A 23,641-nucleotide genomic window follows, 5' to 3' on the forward strand; every position below is an offset into this window, starting at 1 on the left:
CTTAATTTCATCTCCACTTAGTGTTCTAGTTGCCTTTTTAATTGCTTGCTGTCAGTCCATGCTGACTTTCATTTTTGAGAATACCCAGATCTCTGAACGCCAACATCATTTAAACAATATTTTTCTATAAAGTCCAACATTCCATTTGCTTTCTTAAAAACCTTATGCTTTTTCCTTTCAGTGACTGGTACAAAAAGGCACCTAAGACTTCTCCTTTCACAATGTATCACTGTTCATGTAATTACTTGCTCTCCTATTTTATTGTCAACAAAAAGGACATCCATATTCTACTGTGCCTGCCCATTTTTGCCTGTTCCCTCAATGTGTCAAAATCAACCTGGAGTTCTTCTGCTTTCTTATCTTTCATGCTCTTGCCTACCTTTATGTCCTCTTAAGGAAATAGCCATGTGTTGCTTTTAATATGCTCATAAATCCTAATGCCGATCTCTACTGGTTACTGCTTGTCACTCAAAGAGACCATTTTATTCCTACTTTTAGTGCTCATTCTGCTGACTAGTTCTCCATCCATGTTAATATCATTGTGCTTAATTTTGCATGTTAATTGCTGATGTGGGACCTTATTGAAACTCTTAAAGTGCACGAATAAGGATGTGCAATTCTTTAGGGCATTGGTAAGATCATAATGGGAGTATTAGTCATCTTGCCCAAGAAAGAATGCAATTTCTGTGGTTATTTCCTAATGTTCTTTGGTTCTTATTTCACTATTTTAAGCTGTCTCACACCATGTTATGTGATTTCTAATGGTGAAACTAATTGTGATAATTGATGAATTAATCTCTCAAATTTGCCTTCACTTATTGTGATTTATAATTTTTTTACCTTAATCTTCTATTTAATGAAATGTTAGGTTAATAATTATTGGGGGGGAAATGTAAAATTATATTATTGAAGAACAATGTTTCCAATATATTGATCTTAGGGCTAATATTCTTGAGTTGTGGTAGGAGATATTCTGATTATACTAAGTTTTGAAAGAAGCATAGATTGAACTTTACATTTGTAGCAAATAATATATCCAATGTTAATTTTTTTGCCCCTAAGGCTCTGGTCAAAAAGAAAACGAACAGCTGCCACACATTGCAGATTTTAATTTTCATGAAACTGGTGCATTAACTCCTTTTGCTTTGCAATGGTTTACCAGAACATTCATGATATGTTAGAATTTTTTGTCTAATTTACAGCATATTTCCTGTAAGTCGTGTGCACATTGGCAAGATTTTCTTACCAAAATATGATAAGAATTTTCAGCAACTAGATGAGCCCACAACAGACCAGCCCTCCTCAGAGGGAAAAGAGGGGAAAATTATTTTGCTCTAAAAATCTGTGCACTTTTAAGTAGTTCAAATGTAATTGATTTGATTGTTCTGTTCATTGTAATATAAAAGATCCATCAGTAATGTTAAATGTTGCTATTAATAAAGGTTTTGGAAAACAAAACATTTTATTTTGTGGGAAAGGCAAATGAAATTAATGCCAGTGGAAATTAATTACTTCAATAATTAATTTCCCTGATAATTTTCATTATAGTGGAAGTATATTATACAGGGCATGGTCGACTTGATATCGACAAGTGTTTAATCTAATGTATTGTACTAAATGCTCCAGTAATATTACAGAACATGTATATATTGATGCTTACATAATTTATGGAATTGTATTCATTCATTTTCAAGTTAATGATAGATACTCCAACAAGTCCCTTCACCAGTGGTCTGCCATTGTTCTTTGTAATTACAGTAACTGCAATTAAACAGGTAAGGAGTAAAATTAATATTCAATGTATTAGCTTTTGTAAAGCAATGTATTACATTTGTAAAGTTTTATTTTAAAGATTGTTTATACCATGTTATAAGCCATTTCTAACTTAGTAATGTAGCTGTTGGATTAACCACTAAGAGTAGTTCATTTGTTCTTGAAGATATTTGTGTAACTAGTTTTTTTCTTTCTTGTTCTTCATTTGGTACTTGTTCTTAATTCAATTTAGGGAGAAAATTTTACAGATTACTACTTTGGTAAAGTGTGTAAGGATGGATTAAGTGGTTTTACCTTCAGGACCACCCTTAACAATGACCAGAATCAAATGATTTTCAGCCGTAGATTTTCTGTGTTCAGAATAAATATTGGTTCTTTGACAATTGTTTTTAATTTGACGAGCTTGATTTGGAATGTATTTTCAGAATTTAGAATCGGATTTGAAATCGAAAATGATCAATGACAGCCTAGGGATTCCGTGTGCCATTTTCTCTGTTAAATTCAGTTGTTTGTCTTGCAGTAGTTGACTTTAATTGCCATGTATAAATTGGGTTGATACCAAGGTGTGATCTACAGTGAACCATATGTATTCCTTTAATCTCTCCCAATGCAGTGCCTTATTAAACAGAATGCAATTGTATGTATCATCCAAACTTTGAAGTCAAAAACAGTAGCTGGCAGTGGTTAGCCTTTTTAAAATGATGTCAAAATACAAGAACTTTTATATCAAATGTATTTTAGATGCTCTTTGAAATCTGCTTTTTTTTGTTAGAAGCTTTAAATCAAGCTAGCTGTAGTTAAACATTTCAATTTACCTTTTTTATTTACAAGCATTTATTTTTAAACAAGCTGAAATAAGTAAATGTATGATGTGCCTTTTTGAATATTGCCTTAGAGAAGTAGCATCGAGCATCCATCAGCAAAGATCCCCACCATCCAGGCAGAACCTGTACCCAGGCAGGACTCTCACCACCAGGTTCAAGAACAGTTGCTACCCCTCAACCTCTTGAACAAAGGGGATAGCTACATTCATTAATGATTCATTTATATTATTTCATGCTTGCTATTTATTTATATCTTTATTTCCACAGTTTGTTTACAGTTAACAGTTCCTGATGCTTACTGTTTACAGTTACTGTTCTATAGATTTGTTAAGTATGCCCACAGAAAAAGAAACTCGGGGTGATATGTGGTGAATGTATGTATTCTGATAATAAATTTTGCGTTGAACTTTGGACTTTTGAAACCCTTGTTGCCAGATAAGATCCCATCACTGTTTGCTTTAAAGTTTTATCTGTTGCTTGATCCCTAGATTATAACATTTAATACCTATTGTTCAGTTTTCAGTGCCTCTTTTTCCATTGTAAGTAGATAGATAACTACCACAATGTAAGCATTTAAAAGAATCCTTGAATTTTGTGTATTTTTAATCACTTTTTATTCCTTAATTAGACCTTTTACTAGTTATGAGTATGGAGCATTGTGCATGTGCAATGTATTATTAAGTAATAATGTAAATTTTATTTTTTTAACTGTAGCCTGATTTTTAAAAATTGTAGGAGTGATGCGGGCTTTCATAGCAATTGTCACTGATTCTAAGAATGCATTTGTTCTAAGGTAGCCACATTGATGCACTTGCAGAGGTATTTGAAATCATGAGAGGCTTAGAAGAGGTGGATGGTTGCAGTTTATTTTTAAAGATGGAGGAGCCTAAAACCAGAGGACATAAATTTCAGGTGAAAAGGGAAAGATTCAGAAAGGACCTGATCAGCAACATTTTCCAAACAAATGGTGGTGACTATGCCAAGTGGGCTGCCATAGGAGACTGTAGAGTTATGTGCAATTAGAATGTTTAGAATACATTTCGGCAGGTATGTGGATAGAAAGGATTCAGTGATTTATGTCAAATGCAGGCAAATAGAACAAACCTAGATAGACATCTTGGTCTCCATGGACAAGTTAGGCTGAAGGGCCGGTTTCCATGCAGTACTACTCTTAACCTGTGAGTCTAAATCTGCATCAACTTCTCTTGAGATTTCTACTGTTCTATATGGAACATAGCACAAATTCAGATTGGTGCACAAGTTGTCAAAATCCTGATTCCATGTTTGGACAAGAACATAAATGGTGCATTGCTTTAACAAAGATGAGTGCATTTTCATTCTTTCTTTTTCAATCTTTTTATTATTATTAATATCAACATAATAAGATTGATACATAGATAATGGGATTACAAACATACACATTTCAACTGAACATGAAAGAATACATAAGCAATAGTTACAATTTAAATGAGTCTTCCCAAATCATGGACGATACAAGTAACATATAGGGTCAGCAGGAGACGCTCATGGAGTGAGCACTGTTTCAGATTCGCTCCATAACCTTTTACTTTTTTTAACCTATGATCACCCTTATTTAACTTACTTTTACCTACACCAAAAGATTCTTGCTACTTTTTTGGACTTATCTTTAAGAGTTTATTGTGAATTTTGAAGAAATGAATACAGAAATGGCTCTGAGATCTAAAGGGCAAGACCCTGGGAAAGATTCTAACGGGAACGGGAAGAAGAAAAAGACCGATCCTAAGCGCACTGAATTGACTTATGAAATGTTATTGGGGGTTTTAAATGAAAAATTTGAAGAACAACGACAAATTTTCAAACAAGATATAAAGGCTTTTCAGGATTATATGGATAAGACTGATTCAGTAGTTAACCAGCAGCAAGCTCTAATCGCAACTTTACAAGAGGACGCTCGGAAGCGAGACTTGATAATCGACAAACTGAAGCAGAAATTATCTTCGACAATTAAACAGGTGGAAACAATTAAAGCCAAGAGTGTCAACTTTGAAAATCGGTCCAGAAGACAGAATTTACGCATACTTGGTCTCCCGGAAGGTATTGAACAAGGGGACCCCTCGAAGTATTTTGCTCAACTTTTAAAGGATGCGTTCCCTTCTGTATTCCCAGACAGTCCTTCGTTACTTGATCACGCTCACAGAATTATGCGTCGATCACCAAGTGCTTCAGCTAAACCACCGGTTGTAATTGTCCGATTTCTTTATGTGCATGTTAAAGAGCAACTTATTCGTGTGGCTCGGCGTGTAGGGATGGTCAAATTCCAAGAATTCAATTTTCGAGTGCATTTTCAGTTTCACCTATTTTGATTAAATACTTTATTTATAAAAAGCTTTGTTTAACGATCCAAACCATGAAAGTAGTACGAGAAAAATCATGTTAGTTTCATCTAAGGTGTGGCCTTAATACTGTAATTTGAGAGTATTGCTACTTAATCTTTTAGATGTGTACATTGCATCTTGAAAAGTAATTTCATTTTTTTAAACACTTAAAAGTGAGCTGCTAAATTGTACCATGAATACATGTGTGTGTAAATTAATAACCGTCCCTATATTTACAAGCTAAATGTATGTAGTTATCTCCATTTTTAAAGAAAATAAAAGTTAACTGCAGATCAACCATGTACTATTACAACGGATATTACTTCATTTCAAAATATGCAGGTATAAGGGGAGAGAATTTTTAAAACAGAATATTCATGGCATGTTAGTTTAAAACTTTAAAACCTTTGTTAAATGCTTAAAAATGGGTATATTTTAACTTGGAAAGATTATATTTTGTTAATTATGCTTTTTGTACATTAGGGTTATGAAGATTGGTTACGGCATAAAGCGGACAATGAAGTAAATAACACCCCTGTGTATGTAATTCGGAGTGGTAGTCTTGTCCAGACAAGATCACAAAACATAAGGGTAAGTCTACCATAGTTTTGGTGGTGAAGTGACATTGAGATGTGTGCGACATCTTTCAATGATGATTTTAGATTGTTTGTTATTTCCTCTTCATCTCGAGCATAGCAATATTGTATAATTAATTGACTGTACTCATTTGCCTCTTATTTGCATTTCCTCCAGACTGATCACCTGCAGTTAACAAGTTATATCAGTTAACATCACCTTTTGTCATTCAATCTCTTTCATATTACTTTGTTCCCTTCAGCCTTAGCTACAATATTTCCAAATTTTCATCATGATTAAAGCTCATCAATATGAGTTGTTTCTCTATGCACAGTTGCTGCCTGATCTTGTGGTTATTTCTAGCAGTTCCTGCTTTTGGAGGTCCAGCATCTGCAGTTTTTCTTACTTTTTGATTCCTTGATCTCCAGTAGAAACACATATTTCCTGTAACATAACTAGAACTGTACGCAGCATTCAATTTGTAATTAACTGTATTTTGTGTATCTATTATATATTTTTTTAATTTACACTCAGTAGCCATTTTATTAGGAACACCCATATCCCTACTCCCAGATGAATATATCTAATCAGCCAGTCTTGTGTCTGCAACCCAATGCATATAAGTATGCGGGCATGATCCAGTTATTGTTCAGACCAAACATCGAAATGGAGAAGAAATATGATCTAAGTGACTTTGACTGGTATGATTGTTGGTGCCAGACAGGATGTTTTGAGTGTCTCAGAAACTGCTGATCTCTTGGAATTTTCATACACAACAGTCAGTAGTGTTTACAGAGAATGGTGTGAAAAACATAAAGGAATTCCAGTGAGTGACAGTTCTCTGGGTAATAATGTTGATGAGAGAGATCAGGGTGAATGGCTAGACCGGGGGTCGGCAACCCGCGGCTCCGGAGCCACATGTGGCTCTTTTACGTCTGTGCCGCGGCTCCCTGTTGCTTTGGGAAATAATTGGTCAGTATTTAATTAAAATGTATTTTATGTTAGTTTGTTAGTTTTCGAAATGTAATTCTAAATTTGAAGATTATGGTGATCTTGTACAATCTAAATAAGACGTTGTGGCGACCCATTTCCTGACACATCCGAACCGGCTCACAATTAGCCAGCGTTCAGGCTAAGGGAGATAGCCTACGGGGGTTTGTGAGTACGTGTCTTTTGCAGCATCATGGGGGGCGGGTTGAGGGAGGCTTAAAAGCAAGGCTGTTTAGTTCGAATAAAGCTATCTTTGACTGCAGTTTACTGACTGCGTGTAGCACACCGCTACAACGTGTTTTTATCACTGGCTGTCCAGAGGGGAGGTGCTGAAACGCTTTGTCACGTGTCTGGAAGAAGTGAAAACTTTCCTGGGCAGCAAAGGGCCCACCTTTCCTGAGCTGGAACAGCCAGAGTGGCTGGAAAAGCTACACTTCATGGTAGACATGACAGCGCACCTGAACACGCTGAACACAGCTCTTCAGGGGTAAGGACGTACAGCCCTGCACATGTTGGAGGATGTTTTGGCATTCGAGCGCAAGTTGACAGTGCTTGCCAGAGATTTACAGAAAGGCACATTGTCTCACTTCCCCAATTTGAGAGAGTTCAAACAAGGTCACGACATGATAAATTCGGAGTATTTACATTCTGCAATCATCGCAATGCAAACATCGTTTGGGAAACGCTTCTGTGAGTTCAAAGAGGAAAAAAACACATTATCCTTCCCGGTCACTCCCCTAAGCATCGATCCATCCCTACCGAATACGACTGCATTGTCAGGTGTGAGTCAACCTGACCAAGTATGATAAATATTTTAATTGCCTATTATTTTACGTATATTCATATGTTTTCATTGTTCAGTGAAATAGTCCTTTTACTTTTCAGGTTGACAGCTGGCTGACGTTATTTTTCGTTTGCTGCTGACGGCAAATTTAAGTTTGGCGTTTTTCATAAATACAAGAAGGACTCAAATAGACATTGAGTATTTTACTTAAAAGTAACCTTCAACCCAACATCTTTTTTTCGGAGTTCAAAATGTTTTTGTTGCATGCAGAAATGTAATTTCGTTTTCTCTGCAGGAGTTCATCAATTTCATAAATGCAACACATTATAGTTTGTTTATAAATAGCATAAAGGCAAAACAAAACGTTGTATGCAGTGTTATTTCATTTTAAATGTCAAACGGCTTTTGCGGCTCCCAGTGTTTTCTTTTCTGTGGGAAACGGGTCCAAGTGGCTCTTTCAGTGGTAAAGGTTGCCGACCCCTGGGCTAGACTGATTCAAGTTGACAGGAAGTTAACAGTAACTCAAGTGGCGAGCAGAAGAACATCTCAGAGCACACAACATTCCAGATCTTGGAGTGGATGGGTCTACAGCAGCAGAAGACCACAAAGTGTTGTGTATAACAAGATGTTATGTGTATTACCCTCACACAACCTCATTTTTGTGGTCTATGCCTTTGCTATTGAAGGAGAGCACACCCTTTGCACCAATTCTGAATTTGATTTGCCATTCTCCGTTATGTCCCCAGGGTTTTTAACTTTTGTAACCAATTCTCTATATGGGACCTTGTCAAAAGTCCTGCTAAAATCCATGTGAATTACACTATATGTAGTAACTCCTTGACCTCACCCATCATGTTACTATCTCACATTGGCCAAATAGATCTTTACAAAGCTGTGTCAACTGTGTTACCCATGTGAAAGTTCCATCCTTTGCCTTCTATGGTCAAGCCAGTTGCAAATCCAAATTTGCAAGTTACCATAGATCCCATGTATATTTATCTAGGTTGTACTAGTGACAACAGACTGGTAGAACATGTGAAGGAGTGGCCTGCATGCTCCAAAGGTAATATTGAGCTTTAAATTGGTTTCCTTCAAACAACTAGACAGCCTTTTATTTTTACCTGTAGGTTGGTGATATCGTCAAAATAGAAAAAGATCAAACCTTTCCAACAGATTTAGTGCTGCTGTCGTCTGACCGAGCAAATGGGACATGTTACGTCACTACAGCAAGTTTGGATGGAGAAACTAATCTGAAGGTAAGGATTTTTTTCTTGCATGAGAAATATATTTTGCTTAGCTGGTACAGTAATAGAGCTTGGGCAATGAACTGCAAGAGGCAATGATTTAAGATGACATTTCTATATAAAAGCCTTTAGAGTAAAAATAATTTTCTTGAGTGTGCTCATTTCTTTCTAAGTCTGCCTTGTAAATTAATTTATATTGTTTTCATGTGGGTACAGAACCTTTCTTTTTCAATCTTTTTATTGAGTTTCATATATACATATAAAAAAAACATAATAATAAGTAAATTATGAATACAATAGACTTGAAGTCACATTAATAATAAGATAACTATATCCTATTAAACATCAACAAAAGAAAATACCTTAATCAATCAATTCCATATGATTATATATGAAAAAAAAACAAAAATAACCGTTAAAAGAAGAAAAAATTTGAAAATATGTGAAAAAAATATATATTGAGAAAAAAAAACACTAAACTAAACTAACATGGGCAATAATAATAGTTTACAGGTATATGATAGTGTCAAAAAACTCCAGAACTCCATACCTGAACATGAATAAGCAGAAAGAAGGTCTGGAAAAGGCCAAATTAATTCATATGAAAATGTCAAATGAACGGTCTCCAAGTTTCTTCAAATTTAATTGATGAGTCAAAAATAGTGCTTCTAATTTTTTCCAGGCTCAGATAAGAAATAGTTTGAGAAAACCACTGGAACGTGGTAGGAGGATTTACTTCTTTCCAGTTTTGTAATATAGACCTTCTGGCCATTAATGTTACAAAAGCAATCATTCGTCTGATTGAAGGGGAAAACTGATTACCATCTTCATTTGGTATGCCAAAAATTGCAGTAATAAAATGAGGTTGTAAATCTATATTCCAAATTGAGGAAATGGTAGTAAATATGTCCTTCTGGGTACAGAACCGAAGTAACCTTTTTTCAGACCCATGGGTGGAAATTCAAATATTTGCATCGAAATATCTATGGTAACTTTGAATTTCAGATTTCTGACCTGTATTCCATTATGGAGTCGATAAGAACAGTAATCTTAAATTGAATATTTTTGTGAAAGACTTAAGTTTATGGACTAAAAATGGTCAACTTGGCAATAGTTAATTTATGATCATTGCTTAAATGTTTATTCTGTGTACCAAGATGGTGCATTAGATACCTATGGCTATCAGAGTGCTAATAGCTATTTTGACTAACGTCTTCCACTTCCTTCCCTCTGCATATCTCCAGTTGCAAATAGAAGGTGCATGTGACATTTAGCGTTGCACACTTTTAGCCTGGTAATGATTTGGAGTGGGACCAGGGTACTGAGGTGAGAATCATAAGAGGTTGGATAGGTGGAATTGGGAGGTGATCAGATGGAGCTGGAGCAGTGGAGATGAAGTAAATGGCAATGGTGGAAGTTTTAGACAAGAGTGAGGGGAAAATTGGACTTAGGACGGCAGCTGTTGCAAGATTGGATATGAACTCAGATAAACGTGTTCAGAAGAGGTGGTAGGATTTGGTGCAGACCTAGAGTATTGGGCTCAAAGGATGCAAAATACAAAGTACAACTGATGCTGGTGTTGTAAAAAATTCTTAAACCTGTGAGAGACCGATGATTGCTATTCATGTGGTAGAGTCCAGGTTCCCTTTTAATGTATACCTCCATTCTCTGTCTATTCATATATCTAAAAGCTTCTCCTTCCACTACATCCTCAGCAGCCAGTTTCAGGTACAGACCAACCAAACTTACCCTCTGCAGATTCCTTAAACTTTCCCCCTCTTACCTCTCATACTTGATATTTCTGCTCAGGGAAAAAGATGCTGACTGTCTATCCAATCAATATCTCTGGTAATTTTATACGCCTCTATCAGGCCTCCCCCTTGGCCTCTGCTGCTCCTGAGGAAACAACCTAAGATTGTCTAACCTATCCTTCTAATACAGGCAGCAAACTGCTAAACCTCCAACACCTTTTTCATAAGCCTCCACATCATTTTGGTAATGGAGCAACCAGAATTATACATAATTATTTTCAAAGCATCACTTTGCAAGATTGTGACTTAATGAAGTGATGGGTTGTTTGATCCTGTTCATTTGTGCTGACCATAAGTCCAATGAACAATGATTGTTTTGGCCCTACTGAGGTCATCTTCACTATCCAATGCATAAGGATAGTATATATTTACTTAAGATTTACTCAGCTTGATTTCCATGGTACTGGATGGTGAAATATCCCAGCAAATGTTAACCCGCTTCTTACAACTGTTGTTAAATATAGAAGATTACTGAGTTGTTGGCTTGTTGAAAATGAGTGTTTTGCTTCCTTTGGTTTGTCCTGAAACTGTTATGCAGACTAGCATCAGTAGTGATTGTTTACTGCAGAAGTAATCAACCTGAAATGTTAACTCTTTCTATCTCCAAGGATGTTTCTTGACCTGCTATGTTTTTCCAATGTTTTCTGCTTTATTGTGAGCAGTCTTTTTATTAGTTTATCTGTTTTGAACTGACTTGCTCTTATTGCTCCAAAATGTTAGCATGGAGAATTAGCTCTACTTGATTGTAATCTTAATCTAATTGGTGAGTCAAAGGATTCAAAGTACACTTATTATCAAAGTATGCATAAGTTGTACAACATTGAGATGGATATGTAAAGTGTTTTCGTATATTCACATCTGTACGATGTTACATGAAGTAATGTGTACATTTGGCCAATTGTAAGTTAGGTCAGCATGGCAGTTCTATTTTTACCACATAGTTGGATAAAACTACCACTTTAGCAATTGAATGATGATTTCTTGCATGAATTCTGTGTGTATAGTCTTGGGCTTGGGTCAGGCCACCTGACTCTATGGTGCCCACAACATTATACCTCCCAATTTTTATCTACTACAAAATCTTTCCCCTTATTGTGTATACTGTGTGTACTCAAATATAATGCCCACCAGTTCAGAACTCTCTGCTTTCCTTTACAGTTTTGTCTCAGTTTTGCTTGAAGTTAAATTCTTATCCCTTTATAGGCATTTAGTTTTACTCTTTATTCTGGAGACTTCAGCAACCTTCCCTACACTTTCTGTCCTCTTACATTTTCCAACTTGTTGAACACACCCATTTAACTTCATAGTTTTTTAGTAAGTTCTTTAGTATTTCTTTTTTACCCTATAAATGTCTACAAGAAAACAAATCTTAAAGGTAGTATAAAGTAACATATACATACTTCAATAATTTACTTTGAACTAGCTGCTGTATCACACATGCCAGAAGACTGCTGAGTATGTGTTAGTTTACATTGGTCCCTGCAGCACTGATTTGACACAATGTTAAACTGAACTGCTGCTCTGAACTGAATGGCAACCCTGGCAGGGTCTGCAAGACATTACATCCTACAAAGCAAAATCCAATAGTATGAATGGCAGTGATGCTTCACTACCAGATGAACTCAACGCCTTTTTTGCATGCTTTGGAAGGGAGAACACAACTACAACTGTGAAGATCCCTGCTGCACCTGATGACCCTGTGATCTCCATCTCAGAGGCAGATGTTAGACTCTTTAAGGCAGGGACCTTGCAAGGCAGAAGGTCCCAATGGAGTACCTGGTAATGGCTCTGAAAACTTGTGCCAACCAACTAGCAGGAATTTTCAAGGACATTTTCAATCTCTCACTGCTATGGGCAGAAGTTCCCACTTGCTTCAAAAAGGCAACAATTATACCAGTGCCTAAGATGAATAAAGTGTGCTGCGTTAATGACTATTGCCCAGTAGCACTCACATTGACAGTGATAAAATGCTTTGAGAGGTTGGTTATGACTATACTGAATCCCTGCCTTAGCAAGGACCTGGACCCACTGCAGATTTCCCTATTGCCACAATAAGTCAACGGCAGACACAATCTCAATGGCTCTCCACATGGCTTTAGACCACCCGGACACCTACGTCAGGATGCTGTTCATCGACTATAGCTCAGCATTTAATACCATCATTCCCACAATCCTGATTGAGAAGTTACAGAACCTGGGCCTCCCTCTGCAATTGGATCCTCGACTTTCTAACTGGAAGACCACAGTCTGTGCGGATTGGTGATAACATATTCTCCTCGCCGAAGATCAACACTGGCGCAACTCAGGGGTGTATTCTTAGCCCACTGCTCTACTCTCATGTCTGTGTGGCTAGGCATAGTGCAAATACCATCTATAAATTTGCTGACAATATAACCATTGTTGGTATAACATCAGGTGGTGATGAAAGGGTGTACAGGAGTGAGATATGATAACTCGTGAAATGGTGCTGCAGCAACAACCTGGCACTCAACGTCAGTAAGACAAAGGAGGTGATTGTGAACTTCAGGAAGGGTAAGATGAAGGAACGCATACCAATCCTCATAGAGGGATCAGAAGTGGAAAGAGTGAGCATCTTCAAGTTCCTGGGTGTCGAGATCTCTGAGGTTCTAACCTGGTCCCAACATATCGATGTAGTTAGAAAGAAGGCAAGATAGTGGCTGTACTTTTATTAGGAGTTTGAAGAGATTTGGCATGTCAGCAAATACACTCAAAAACTTCTATAGTTGTACCATGGAGAGCATTGTGACAGGCTGCATCACTGTCTGGTATGGAGGGGCTACTGCACAGGACCAAAAGAAGCTGCAGAAGATTGTAAATCTAGTCAGGTCCATCTTGGCTACTAGCCTACAAAGTACTCAGGACATCTTTAGGGAGTTGTGTCTCAGAAAGGAAGGGTCCATTATTAAGGATCTCCAGCACCCAGGGCATGCCCTTTTCTCTCTGTTACCATCAGGTAGGAGATACAGAAGCCTGAAGGCATCCTCAGCGATTCAGGAACAGCTTCTTCCCCTCTGCCATCTAATTCCTAAATGGACATTGAAGCTTTGGACACTACCTCACTTTATTTTAATATACAGTATTTCTGATTTTGCACGTTTTAAAAATCTATTCAATATACGTAATTGTTTTACTTGTTTATTTATTATTTTTTCTCTTTGCTAGGTTATGTATTGCATTGAACTGCTGCTGCTAAGTTCACAAATATCATGTCACATGCCGATGTTAATAAATCTGATTTTGATTCTGACCTCAATGTACTATTTATGCAGCTAAATTCTACCTTAACAACAAGAAGAATCTTCCTCACTCACTAAGGATTCTTTATGACCTGGGAAGATACTAGGGTACAATTACACAAGTTCCTTGAAAGTGGTAATGTGGGTAGACTGTAGCGAAGGAGGCATATGAATATTTGCCTTCATTGGCTGAGACCTTGCATACACAATGTTATGACATTAGGCAGCCAAATAGAACATAAGAAATAGGAGCATGAGTAGGCCATATGGCCCATCGAGCTTGCTTCAATAAGATCATAGCTAATCTGACCATGGACTCATCTCCACCTACCTGCCTTTTCCCCATAACCCTTAATTCCCCTACTGTGCAGAATATATCCAACCTTGTCTTCAATAAATTTAGTGAGGTAGCTTCTGCTTCATTGGGCAGAGAATTCCACAGATTCACCACTCTGGAAAAAGCCATTCCTCCTCATCTCATTCCTAACCCTACTCCCTGAATCATGAGGCTATGTGCCCTAGTTCTATTCTCACCTACCAGTAGAAACAACTTGCCTGCCTCTATCTTGTCTATCCCTTTTGTAATTATATATGTTTCTATAAGATGTCCTCTCATTCTTCTGAATTCTTGCAAGCACAGTCCTAGGCGGCTCAATCTCTCCTCATGGTCTAACCCCCTCGTCTCTAGAATCAACCTGGTGAACCTCCTCTGCACTGCCTCCAAAGCCAGTATATCCTTCTTCAAGTAAGGAAACCAGAATGCATGCAGTTCTCCAGGTGCAGCTTTGCCAGTACCCTGTACAGTTGTAGCATAACCTCCCTGCTCTTAAATTCAATCCCTCTAGCAATGAAGGCCAACATCCATTTACCTTCTTGATAGCCTGCTGCACCTGTAAACCAACCTTTTGTGATTCATGCACAACCATCCCCAAGTGCCTCTTCACAGCAGCGTGCTGCAATTTTTTACCATTTAAATAATAACCTGCTCTTTTATTTTTCCTTCCAAAGTGGATGATCTTGCATTTACCAACATTGTACACCATCTGTCAGACTCTTGCACACTCACTTAACCTATTTATATCTCTCTGCAGACTCTAGGTATCTTCTGCACAATTTGATTTTCCACTCGAAAAATGTAGTATCATCAGCAAACTTGGATACACTACACTTGGTCCCCTCTTCCAGATTGTTAATGTATATCATGAACAGTTGTGGGCCCAATGCCGACCCCTGCAGCCCACCACTTACCACTGATTGCCAACCAGAGTAATACCCATGTATCCCAACACTCTGCTTTCTATTTGTTAACCAATTACCTATCCATGCTGATATGTCACCCCAACTCTATGCATCCTTATCTTATGGATAAGTCTTTAATGCGGCACCTTATCGAATGTCTTTTGGAAATCAAAGTAAATAACATCCATCTGTTCCCCTCCCCTTTATCCACTACACTCGTCATATCGTCAAAGAACTTCAATGAGTTTGTCAAACAGGACTTGCCTTTGCTGAATCTATGCTACGTCTGCCTGATGGATCCATTTCTTTACAGATTCCTCACTATTTCTTTTTAATGATAGCTTCAAGCAACTATAGATGTTAAACTAACTGAACTGACTGGCCTATAGTTACCTGCCTTTTGCCTGCACATCCTTTTTTGAACAGTGGCACACATTCAGTGTCTTCCAACCTGCTGGGGCCTGCCCAGAGTCCAGAGAATTTTGGTAAATTATCATCTACTATAACTTCTGCTATTTCTTTCACTACCCTGTGATGCATTCCATCAGTTCCAGGGGACTTGACTATCTTCAGGCCCACAAGATTGCTCAGCACTACCTCTTTAGTGACAGCTATGGTCCTCACCTCCCAATACATCCCTAACATCTCTCTTTGGCATGTTAGACTTGTCCTCCATCGTGAAGACCGACACAAAGTAGTCATTCAAAGCCTCTGCCATTTCCTGATTACCCAATATCAGTTCCCCCTTCTGGTCCACCAAGGGACCTACGTTCACTTTAGCCAGCCTTTTCTGCTTTAAATAATTATAAAAACTTATACTATCCATTTTTATATTTTGTGCTAGTTTATTTTCATAATCCATCTTCCCTTCCTTTATTACTCACTTAGTGATTCAGTGGATCTGAGACTATTTTTCATAAAGTAGCTGGTATCTGAAATCAGTTCACACTACCTACAAAGTGTGATTGTGGTGGAGAGGGTGCAGAAAAGATTCTCAGGGTTTTCAAAAATGTTGCCTGAAGGACTTCATTTATCAAGAGATATTGGATAAGCTAGGTCTATTTTCCTTGGTGTCAAGGAGGCTGAGAAGTGACATAATAAAAGTGTATATAATTAGTGAGAGTCGTGGATAGGGTAAATTGCTAATGTTTCCATTTGTAGTGGTGCCTAAAACCAGAGAACAAGAGGTTTAATATAAGAAGAAAGATTTACAATTACGGAGTAATAAATTACAGAAACAGCTCCCTTTGACCCAACTGGCTCTTGCCAACTACAACATTTTCTTTGCTAGTTCCAGTTGTCTGCTCTTGGCCCATAAACCTCCAAGTCCCTCCTCCATTTACTTATCCAAATGCTTGTATGTTGTAATTGTATCTGCCTCAATCACTGCCTCTGCAAATTAAAGGCCCTCGCTACTCTGTGTATCTCTCCTCTTTGATCTGTGCCCTCTAGTTGTGGACTTCTCAACCCTGCAGAAAGGACTGTCTTTAAAGGGGATCTGAGTGTATTTTTCACAAATTAGCTGGTATTTGGAATCAGTTTGCAGAGGTGATTGTAGCAGCAGAACAGTACAGTGTTTAAGAGGCAGCTGGATAGTACTTGAACAAAGGGAGCATTGAAGGATGTAGAATTAATGCAGCATGAGATCAATATAAATAGGCATGATGTTCAGTTGCAGACGCAGTAATGTAGTGAGCTGAAGGGCCTATTTATGCGTTAAAGATGTAAACCAACCTCCACAGCTGTTACACTAAATTTTATACACTAAAATGTAACCTGTGGAGAAATTTGGAAAGATGACGAATCTTATTTTAAGTAAAAGTATACTTCAAACAAATCTTCAAGGAATGTAAACTAATAGCATTTGCTTAACTGAAAACAGCTTTAAGGGTTGAATTGGAAGCTAAAATTGGATCATAGCTATGTAACAGTATGGATGTATTAAAGTTGGCAGAGTGATCTTATTAAAATTATCTTACTAAATTGTGAAAGAAGTTTAGATGGGGACAATGGATGGACATCCTCATTATAACCAGTAAGGAAATTGAGACTAAACTTCCCTTTTTAGTTGAATTTATGTATTTTGTGGGGAACTAGATATCGTTGACCTCTTTTAAATTTTTGCTCTCTTTCTTTAGACCCATCGTGCAGTTCCAGAAATAGCAAAGTTGCAGACGGTTTTTCAACTGGACAATCTAAGGGCTGTTATAACCTGTCACCAACCTGAGCCAGATTTATATAGGTGAGATCAAAGCACTCTGTAAATTACTTTCTGGAATTTGTGTATATCAGTTAACATCTGTAGCAAGTTTTAGTTTCAATTGTAAAATTATTTCCTCGTATTATTTACAAACTTTTGCCTGTTTACAGATTTGTTGGTCAGATTTCAGTAAAAGGAGCTCAAGGTGACATAGTAAGGTATGAAAATGTGTATCATCCACTTTTCAATGAAACTAATGAAGCTGTTCCTTGCCAAATATGACTATAAATTCTCTAAAGCAGGATTTCCCAACCTTTTTTATGCCATGTACCCCTATCATTAACTGAGGGGTCCCTAGGTTGGGAACTGCTGTTTTCTTGCTACTGGAGAGGGTAAAATGTGTGGGTTTTTTTTAATTACATTGTCAAAGGCCAACTAGCTAGTTTGGAAATATTCTGTGAAAACAAAACATTGAAGGAGAAAATAGTCATGAATTTAAACACATTTCTATAAAGAAAAGTACTTAATGGATGTTTTTAATTCACACTTTATTTACTAAGCAACTGAAATAATGCCATCCAGCAAATTTCAGTCACCAATTAAGATTTCTTTTAAGTGATTTCAGACAGAGCAGGTACAACTGTGGAGATTTTACACTGTTTTGCCTTTATGCATCTATGAAGAAAGAAATTAGTTGTCATATTTAGCTGTTTTCAGAACCTAAATAGAATACTGTATTAATGTTTTTATTTTAAAAAGGAGGGATATGGATATTGTGTAGGCAGAAGAGGTTTTAGTTTAGCTTTTTAATTACAAACAAATCATCTCATTTTTGCTATGGATGTCCAGTCCCTATATACCTCCATCCCCCACCAAGAAGGCCTCAAAGCTCTCTGTTTCTATCTGGACACCAGACCCAACCAGTTCCCCTCCACCACCACTCTCCTCTGTCTAGCAAAACTTGTCCTCACTCTTAATAATTTTTCCTTTGGCTCCTCCCACTTCCTTCAAACAAAAGGTATGACCCTGGGCACTTGCATTGGTCCTAGCTAAGGCCTGCCTTTTTGTCAGCTACGTGGAACAGTCTATGTTCCAAACCTATAGTGGCGCCCATCCCCCACTTTTCCTACACTATATCAACCACTGCTTCCTGCACCCACATTGAACTCATCAACTTCATACACTTTGCCTCCAACTTCCACCCTGCCTTCAAATTTACCTGATCCATTTCAGACACCTCCCTCCCCTTTCTTGATCTCTCTGTCTCTGGAGACAGCTTATCTACTGATGTCTGTTATAAACCCACGGACTCTCACAGTTACTGGGACTATACCCTGTTATTTGTAAAAATGCCATTTCCTTCTTTCAATTCCTCCATCTCCACGACATCTGCTCTCAGCATGAGACTTTTCATTCCAGAACAAAGGAGGTGCCTTCCTTAAAAGAAAGGGGCTTCTCTTCCTCTACCATCAATGATGCCCTCAATTGCATCTCTTCCATTTCATATACGTCTGTCTCACTTCATCATCCCACCACTCTACCAGGGATAGGGTTCCTGTTGTCCTCAACTACCACCCCACTGGCCTGCACGTCTAACACTTGTCCACAACATTCTCCACCTCCAACTGGATCCCACCACCAACCAGATCTTTCTCTCCCACTCTACTTACTGCCTTCTGCAGGGATTGCTCCCTACATGGCTTCCTTGTCCTCACATCCCTTCCCACTGATCTCCCTCCTGGCACTTATCCTTGCAAGTAGAGCAAGTGCTACACCTGCCCCTACACCTCCTCCCTGACTACCATTCAGGGCCCTAAACAATCATTCAAGGTGTTTCTCCCTCCCTCACCGCCCCCCCCCACCTTTTAACTCTACTCATCTCTTTTTCCAGTCTTGCTGAAGAGTCTTGGCCTGTAACACGACTGTACTCTTTTCCATAGGTGCGTTTTATGTGTGTTGCTTAGCTTTTTAATTATTATTATTGTGTGCCACAAGACCTGTTCTTGTGCTGTACTGTTCTGTTTTTCAATGTGTAATCTTGAGGCAAACTTTTACAGTTGGTCTGGAGCATTGCTAAAGCATAACCTCTGTTTCCTCAGGCCTCTGGGACCAGAAAACCTTCTACTTAAAGGAGCAAGTTTGAAAAATACCAGCCAAGTCTTTGGTACCTATATATAATTTTTTCTATTTGTGTTTTAATCAAGTTAAATTTTGACCAGAATCTGTATTAACAACTTAGGAAATTGCAGTACAAATTTGTTTGGAAACTATCATGAAAATATTTATTAATAGTTGTGCAATAGTTCCAATTATCAGCAGACTGGCCAACAAGCATAGCCTTTACATGTTTTCAAGAGGTTAGACTTATTTTAATCTCATTGGTTGGCTATGAACTGTTTATATCTGTTTTGGATATAATTATGGCTGTAATTCATAGATGAGGTTCCAAAGCTATATTTCTCTTTCATAAAATATGCTGCATTCTGCCACTTGTCTATATACTCACAAATTTATCAATACTTGTCCTTTTTTTCTATGTATCCCAAGAAGATTTTGTTCTGTTACTGTATGACTATACATTTCAAACATATATTGATGCCTCCATTGGACAGAGTTGTCCATGGATGTTGCGTTCTAGTTGTCTAGAGCCTGGGTAGTACAATATAGAGAGCAAGCTCCCCCTGTCTATGCATCGCGTGAGTCCAAAGGAACGGCAGAGACCAATACAATTTGGTGGCAGCAGCATTGGAGTTACCAGTCAGCATTGAACTCAATGTAGGACTGCCTAAAGGACTCCAGCTCTGGATTTTTCCCTCGGGGTTTACTCCCAAAACTTTCCCCAAGAGTGGGTGTAGCTGTGAGGCAGTAGAGGTTTGAGATCAGCGTTTTCCTTCTCCTAGATGAGCTGCCAGCCACGGCTGACAAGCCCCATCTGCCCAAAACATCTTGTTTTAAGGTGCCAGTAACCTGCCTTTGCCCCTTCTTCTGTCAATAGAAATGGTTCTGCTGAGCTTTGTAGCTAAGCCACACGTGTGAAGACCAGGAGCCGGACTCGGTTGTCAGAGTCTATTTGAGGCACATTGGGAATATTTAATAGGTAGTGGGAGCTTGTCCCCTTTACCACCCCTGGCTATAACCCTAAGGAAACCACTTCAAACAATAACTATACATAAATAAATTGGTAGAAGTTTTATCCTTTGATCATTTCTGGCAAAAGTCACTTTGATTTAACAAATAATACCATTTGAAGTTCATGAAGTCATTCACAAAGAAGCATTTTAGATGATGAATTAGAAGATCTAAAGAAGCAGTGCAAATTTCAGGATAAGGTTGTCATGGTATTACAGAATCAAGTGTGCTGATATAAAATGCATTGAATTTGTATATAAAGTACATTGGTTATCTTCTATGCAATCATTCCAAAGTAAGGCAAGTTTTAGACAGTTAACCACATCAATTAGTGATGTACTGCAAAAATATATGCTACATGTTCAGAAAAAAATCTGAATTTCTTATTAGTAATAAACTTGGATAAAAGACCATGACTAGAAAGTTATAATTACACCAAGAAATGGAGAGAATATATTCCTTTAATGGTCTCTGTTTTGATTGCAGTGACGAAGTTTTCATAATACTTCAGGGCACAGAATTCCAAAGATTCTCCAACCGAGTAAATAAGATTATTTTGATTTAGTTCCTAAATGCATATCCCTTGAAACCATGTCTCCTAGGTCTAGGAGTCAGGGAAATACCCATCGTATCCACCTTGTTGAGCTCTCCCAAGAATTTTTTATATTCTGCATTGAGGATCACTTTCATTCTTCTGAACTCTAGAGAACAGAGGCCAAGTCGACATGATTTTCCCCTCTTACGATCCTCCATCCTCAGAACTAGCTGGGTGAATCTTTGAACTTTCTCTACCAAAATTGCCAAAATTGTACACAATATTTCAGGCATGGACTCCTTAAGACCTTGTACAACAGCAGCAGAACATTCTACCCCTTTATATAAGTTCTAATGAATTGAAAATAAACGTATCACTTGTCTTCCAAATTTCATGGTAGCTTCATGTTCTCTTCAATGACTTCTGTACATGAATACCTACATTCCTTTGAACATCAAGGAACCATGAAGTTAGAATGCAAAGAAAAGTAAGAAATGCTTGCAATAAGTTTTGAATTATGTGAAACACGTCTTCAAAAATAAAAACAAGAATGTTATGGCCAGAGGAGAATTTGAAATTCACAGAAAATATTTTTAGTCTTTGGTAGGATAAATGTGCCTACCTACAATTGTGAACATCATGCCTGCCTCCTGAAATAAGAATTCTAAATCCTCCTTCATATTTTGCTTTATTTATTGTAAGGGCCATTTGTGAAATCCAAGTGAAGAAAATTGGCTGTTGTTGACCTCTTAATTAAAAAATGAATTTTCTTAATTTAGAACCCCATGTAAACAGAACACATTCAATGAGAGTGCCCAGACTGAATTTTCATTTTAAATTAGTGTAAATTGCAAATATCAAATAGCAAGCAAAATAGACAGGTATTTACAAATCACAATATTTACTGGGATTTTCTGTGGTAGAAAGATATTATATTGGCTAATTGACCAGGATATTAATTTTATATGTTAATGTTTTGACTCTCACCTTACTTTGGAAACTTTGAGTTAGGTGAATATGGTGTATCATTGCTATAATTAACATGGAAATACACCTTCAGAGAATTAATGACAGCACCTATACATTCATAAATCCTCCTAGTTTTGCATCAGTTAACTCTGCGTCTGATTTTCAGGTGTGGCTGTTTACACAGGAATGGATGCTAAAATAGCGTTGAATTACAAGAGTAAATCACAAAAACGTTCCTCTGTGGAAAAGTAAGTTCATTTTCATGATCTTTAAGAACAAGGGTGAGCATTTTTCTTTTAAATGACCAAATCAGGATTATGGAATTGAGTGAAGATGCCACTCAGTAAGTTTAGTTTGTCATTATAAAATGCTGGAAATGTCTAGTAACTCTTACAGCATTTGCAGAGAAAGAAAGTCGATGACCTTGAAACGTCAATGCACATGTTTTTATTTCAGTTTTCTTGCTTTTTGTATTTAGTTTGTTGTTTAGTATTCCAGTTCAGCCTATCTAGGAACTTGTTGCGTTCTAATCTCCACCAACTTCTTCTCATACAGTACTTTTAACATAAAGCATTTCAATGCTTTGTTATTATTTAGTGAAGTATCACAGTTTAACACTGGAAATCTTCATTGTGCAATAGTTATTCATTATTTTCTTGCCTGAGTAAAAATAAGTGTGGTCTGACTTCTACTGGTACCAATTCATTTGAGGGTTGTAATTTTAAAGATTCTTCGTAAAGTTTTATTCTAGTTGAGTAGTTTCTTTAACTATTTCTGCTGTCCTGTGCAAAAATTGCTCTGTAAAGAATAATCAGCCTGTAGATTTCTGCAAATTTAAGTGGCAGTCAAGCTCTCTTTTAAACTAGATGCTAAACTTGAGTCTGAAATTGAAAGTCACTAATTTCTTAAGAGCTTTAGAGATATTCGAGGATGTGACTATCTGTGCACCATTGTCCTCTGTTTTCCATGGACACCAGCCCCCATGCCTAATACCAAATATTTGCCATTTATCCTGCTGTGCTGTAACAGTTTAAACCTCCAGACACTTCTTTTCTGAAAATGGAAAACAAAATGTATAAAAATACAGTGGCAATTATATTTCATGTAAACTGAATGTTATTTCTAAAGTGTGAACTTTGGTTTTTAAGTTGAAAGCTTTCAGTTGGAGACATTTAATTTTCTCTTCTCAAAAAATACAACACAAACTTAAATTGCATATTCTAGCTTTCAGTTACAGTATTTCTGCTCTGGGTTTATTTCCATTAATGTGCAATGCTTGGGGCAACAAATCAGGAACAAAAACACTTTTTTAATCATATTATGTAAAATTGTAGATTTAAGCTTCTCAGATTTTCATTAGTAACCCTACTAATGAGAAAAAAAATTTACTTGGGAAGAATATTTTTTTTGGGCAGAAAGTTTTGATGGGTGCAGGGAAGCAGTGGAGAGTGCGGTAAAATGAGGAAATGGAAATATTGAGCATCCAAGGACCTGGTTGCACAGTTTAGGAATGTGTGCAATCAATGAACTTAAGAAATAGAAGTAGGCCAGCAAGTCGGGCTGCATCTATGGAGGAGAAGCTGTTAGTGGTCTGAGACTCTTTGGCAGAACTGGGAAAGAGAGAAAATGAGTTAGGATATCAATAGCAGAGAATCTTGGGGAGAAGTTGATAAAAGTTATCCCCAGAGAAAGACCAAATGAATTAATGTACAGTTAGAAATACATTTTACAACTATTATGGTTGCTAATAGCAAACCAGGCTCTATCAATGGGGGAAGGGGGTTAAGCCAAAATTGCATTTCTCCCCTCCCCAAAAGTACAAGTTAACCTTGGAGTGAAGATACTTATTCCAGTCTTATTGAGTGTACTTTGTTCAGGAGTCTCCAATTCTTAAATTTAATGTCTCCTCCAGAACCACTTCACCAGCCATAAATTTGTTTCACCTACCTAGTT

At 37.4% G+C, this 23,641-nt stretch overlaps 1 protein-coding gene across 2 annotated transcripts in view; it reads left to right on the plus strand.

Moving 5' to 3' along the window:
- atp11b (ATPase phospholipid transporting 11B) overlaps positions 1-23,641 on the plus strand; it is a 151,702-nt gene that overhangs the window by 17,368 nt on the left and 110,693 nt on the right. For both annotated transcript variants that reach the window (XM_059944854.1, XM_059944848.1), the window contains exons 4-10: positions 1,695-1,775; positions 5,438-5,545; positions 8,432-8,560; positions 16,994-17,097; positions 17,226-17,273; positions 19,155-19,219; positions 21,855-21,936. In XM_059944854.1, coding sequence (XP_059800837.1) covers positions 1,695-1,775; positions 5,438-5,545; positions 8,432-8,560; positions 16,994-17,097; positions 17,226-17,273; positions 19,155-19,219; positions 21,855-21,936 — 617 coding nt within the window. The remainder of the gene's footprint in view (positions 1-1,694; positions 1,776-5,437; positions 5,546-8,431; positions 8,561-16,993; positions 17,098-17,225; positions 17,274-19,154; positions 19,220-21,854; positions 21,937-23,641) is intronic.

Source organism: Hypanus sabinus, chromosome 2 (assembly GCF_030144855.1).
Source record: "Hypanus sabinus isolate sHypSab1 chromosome 2, sHypSab1.hap1, whole genome shotgun sequence".
Taxonomy (NCBI): Eukaryota; Metazoa; Chordata; class Chondrichthyes; order Myliobatiformes; family Dasyatidae; genus Hypanus; species Hypanus sabinus.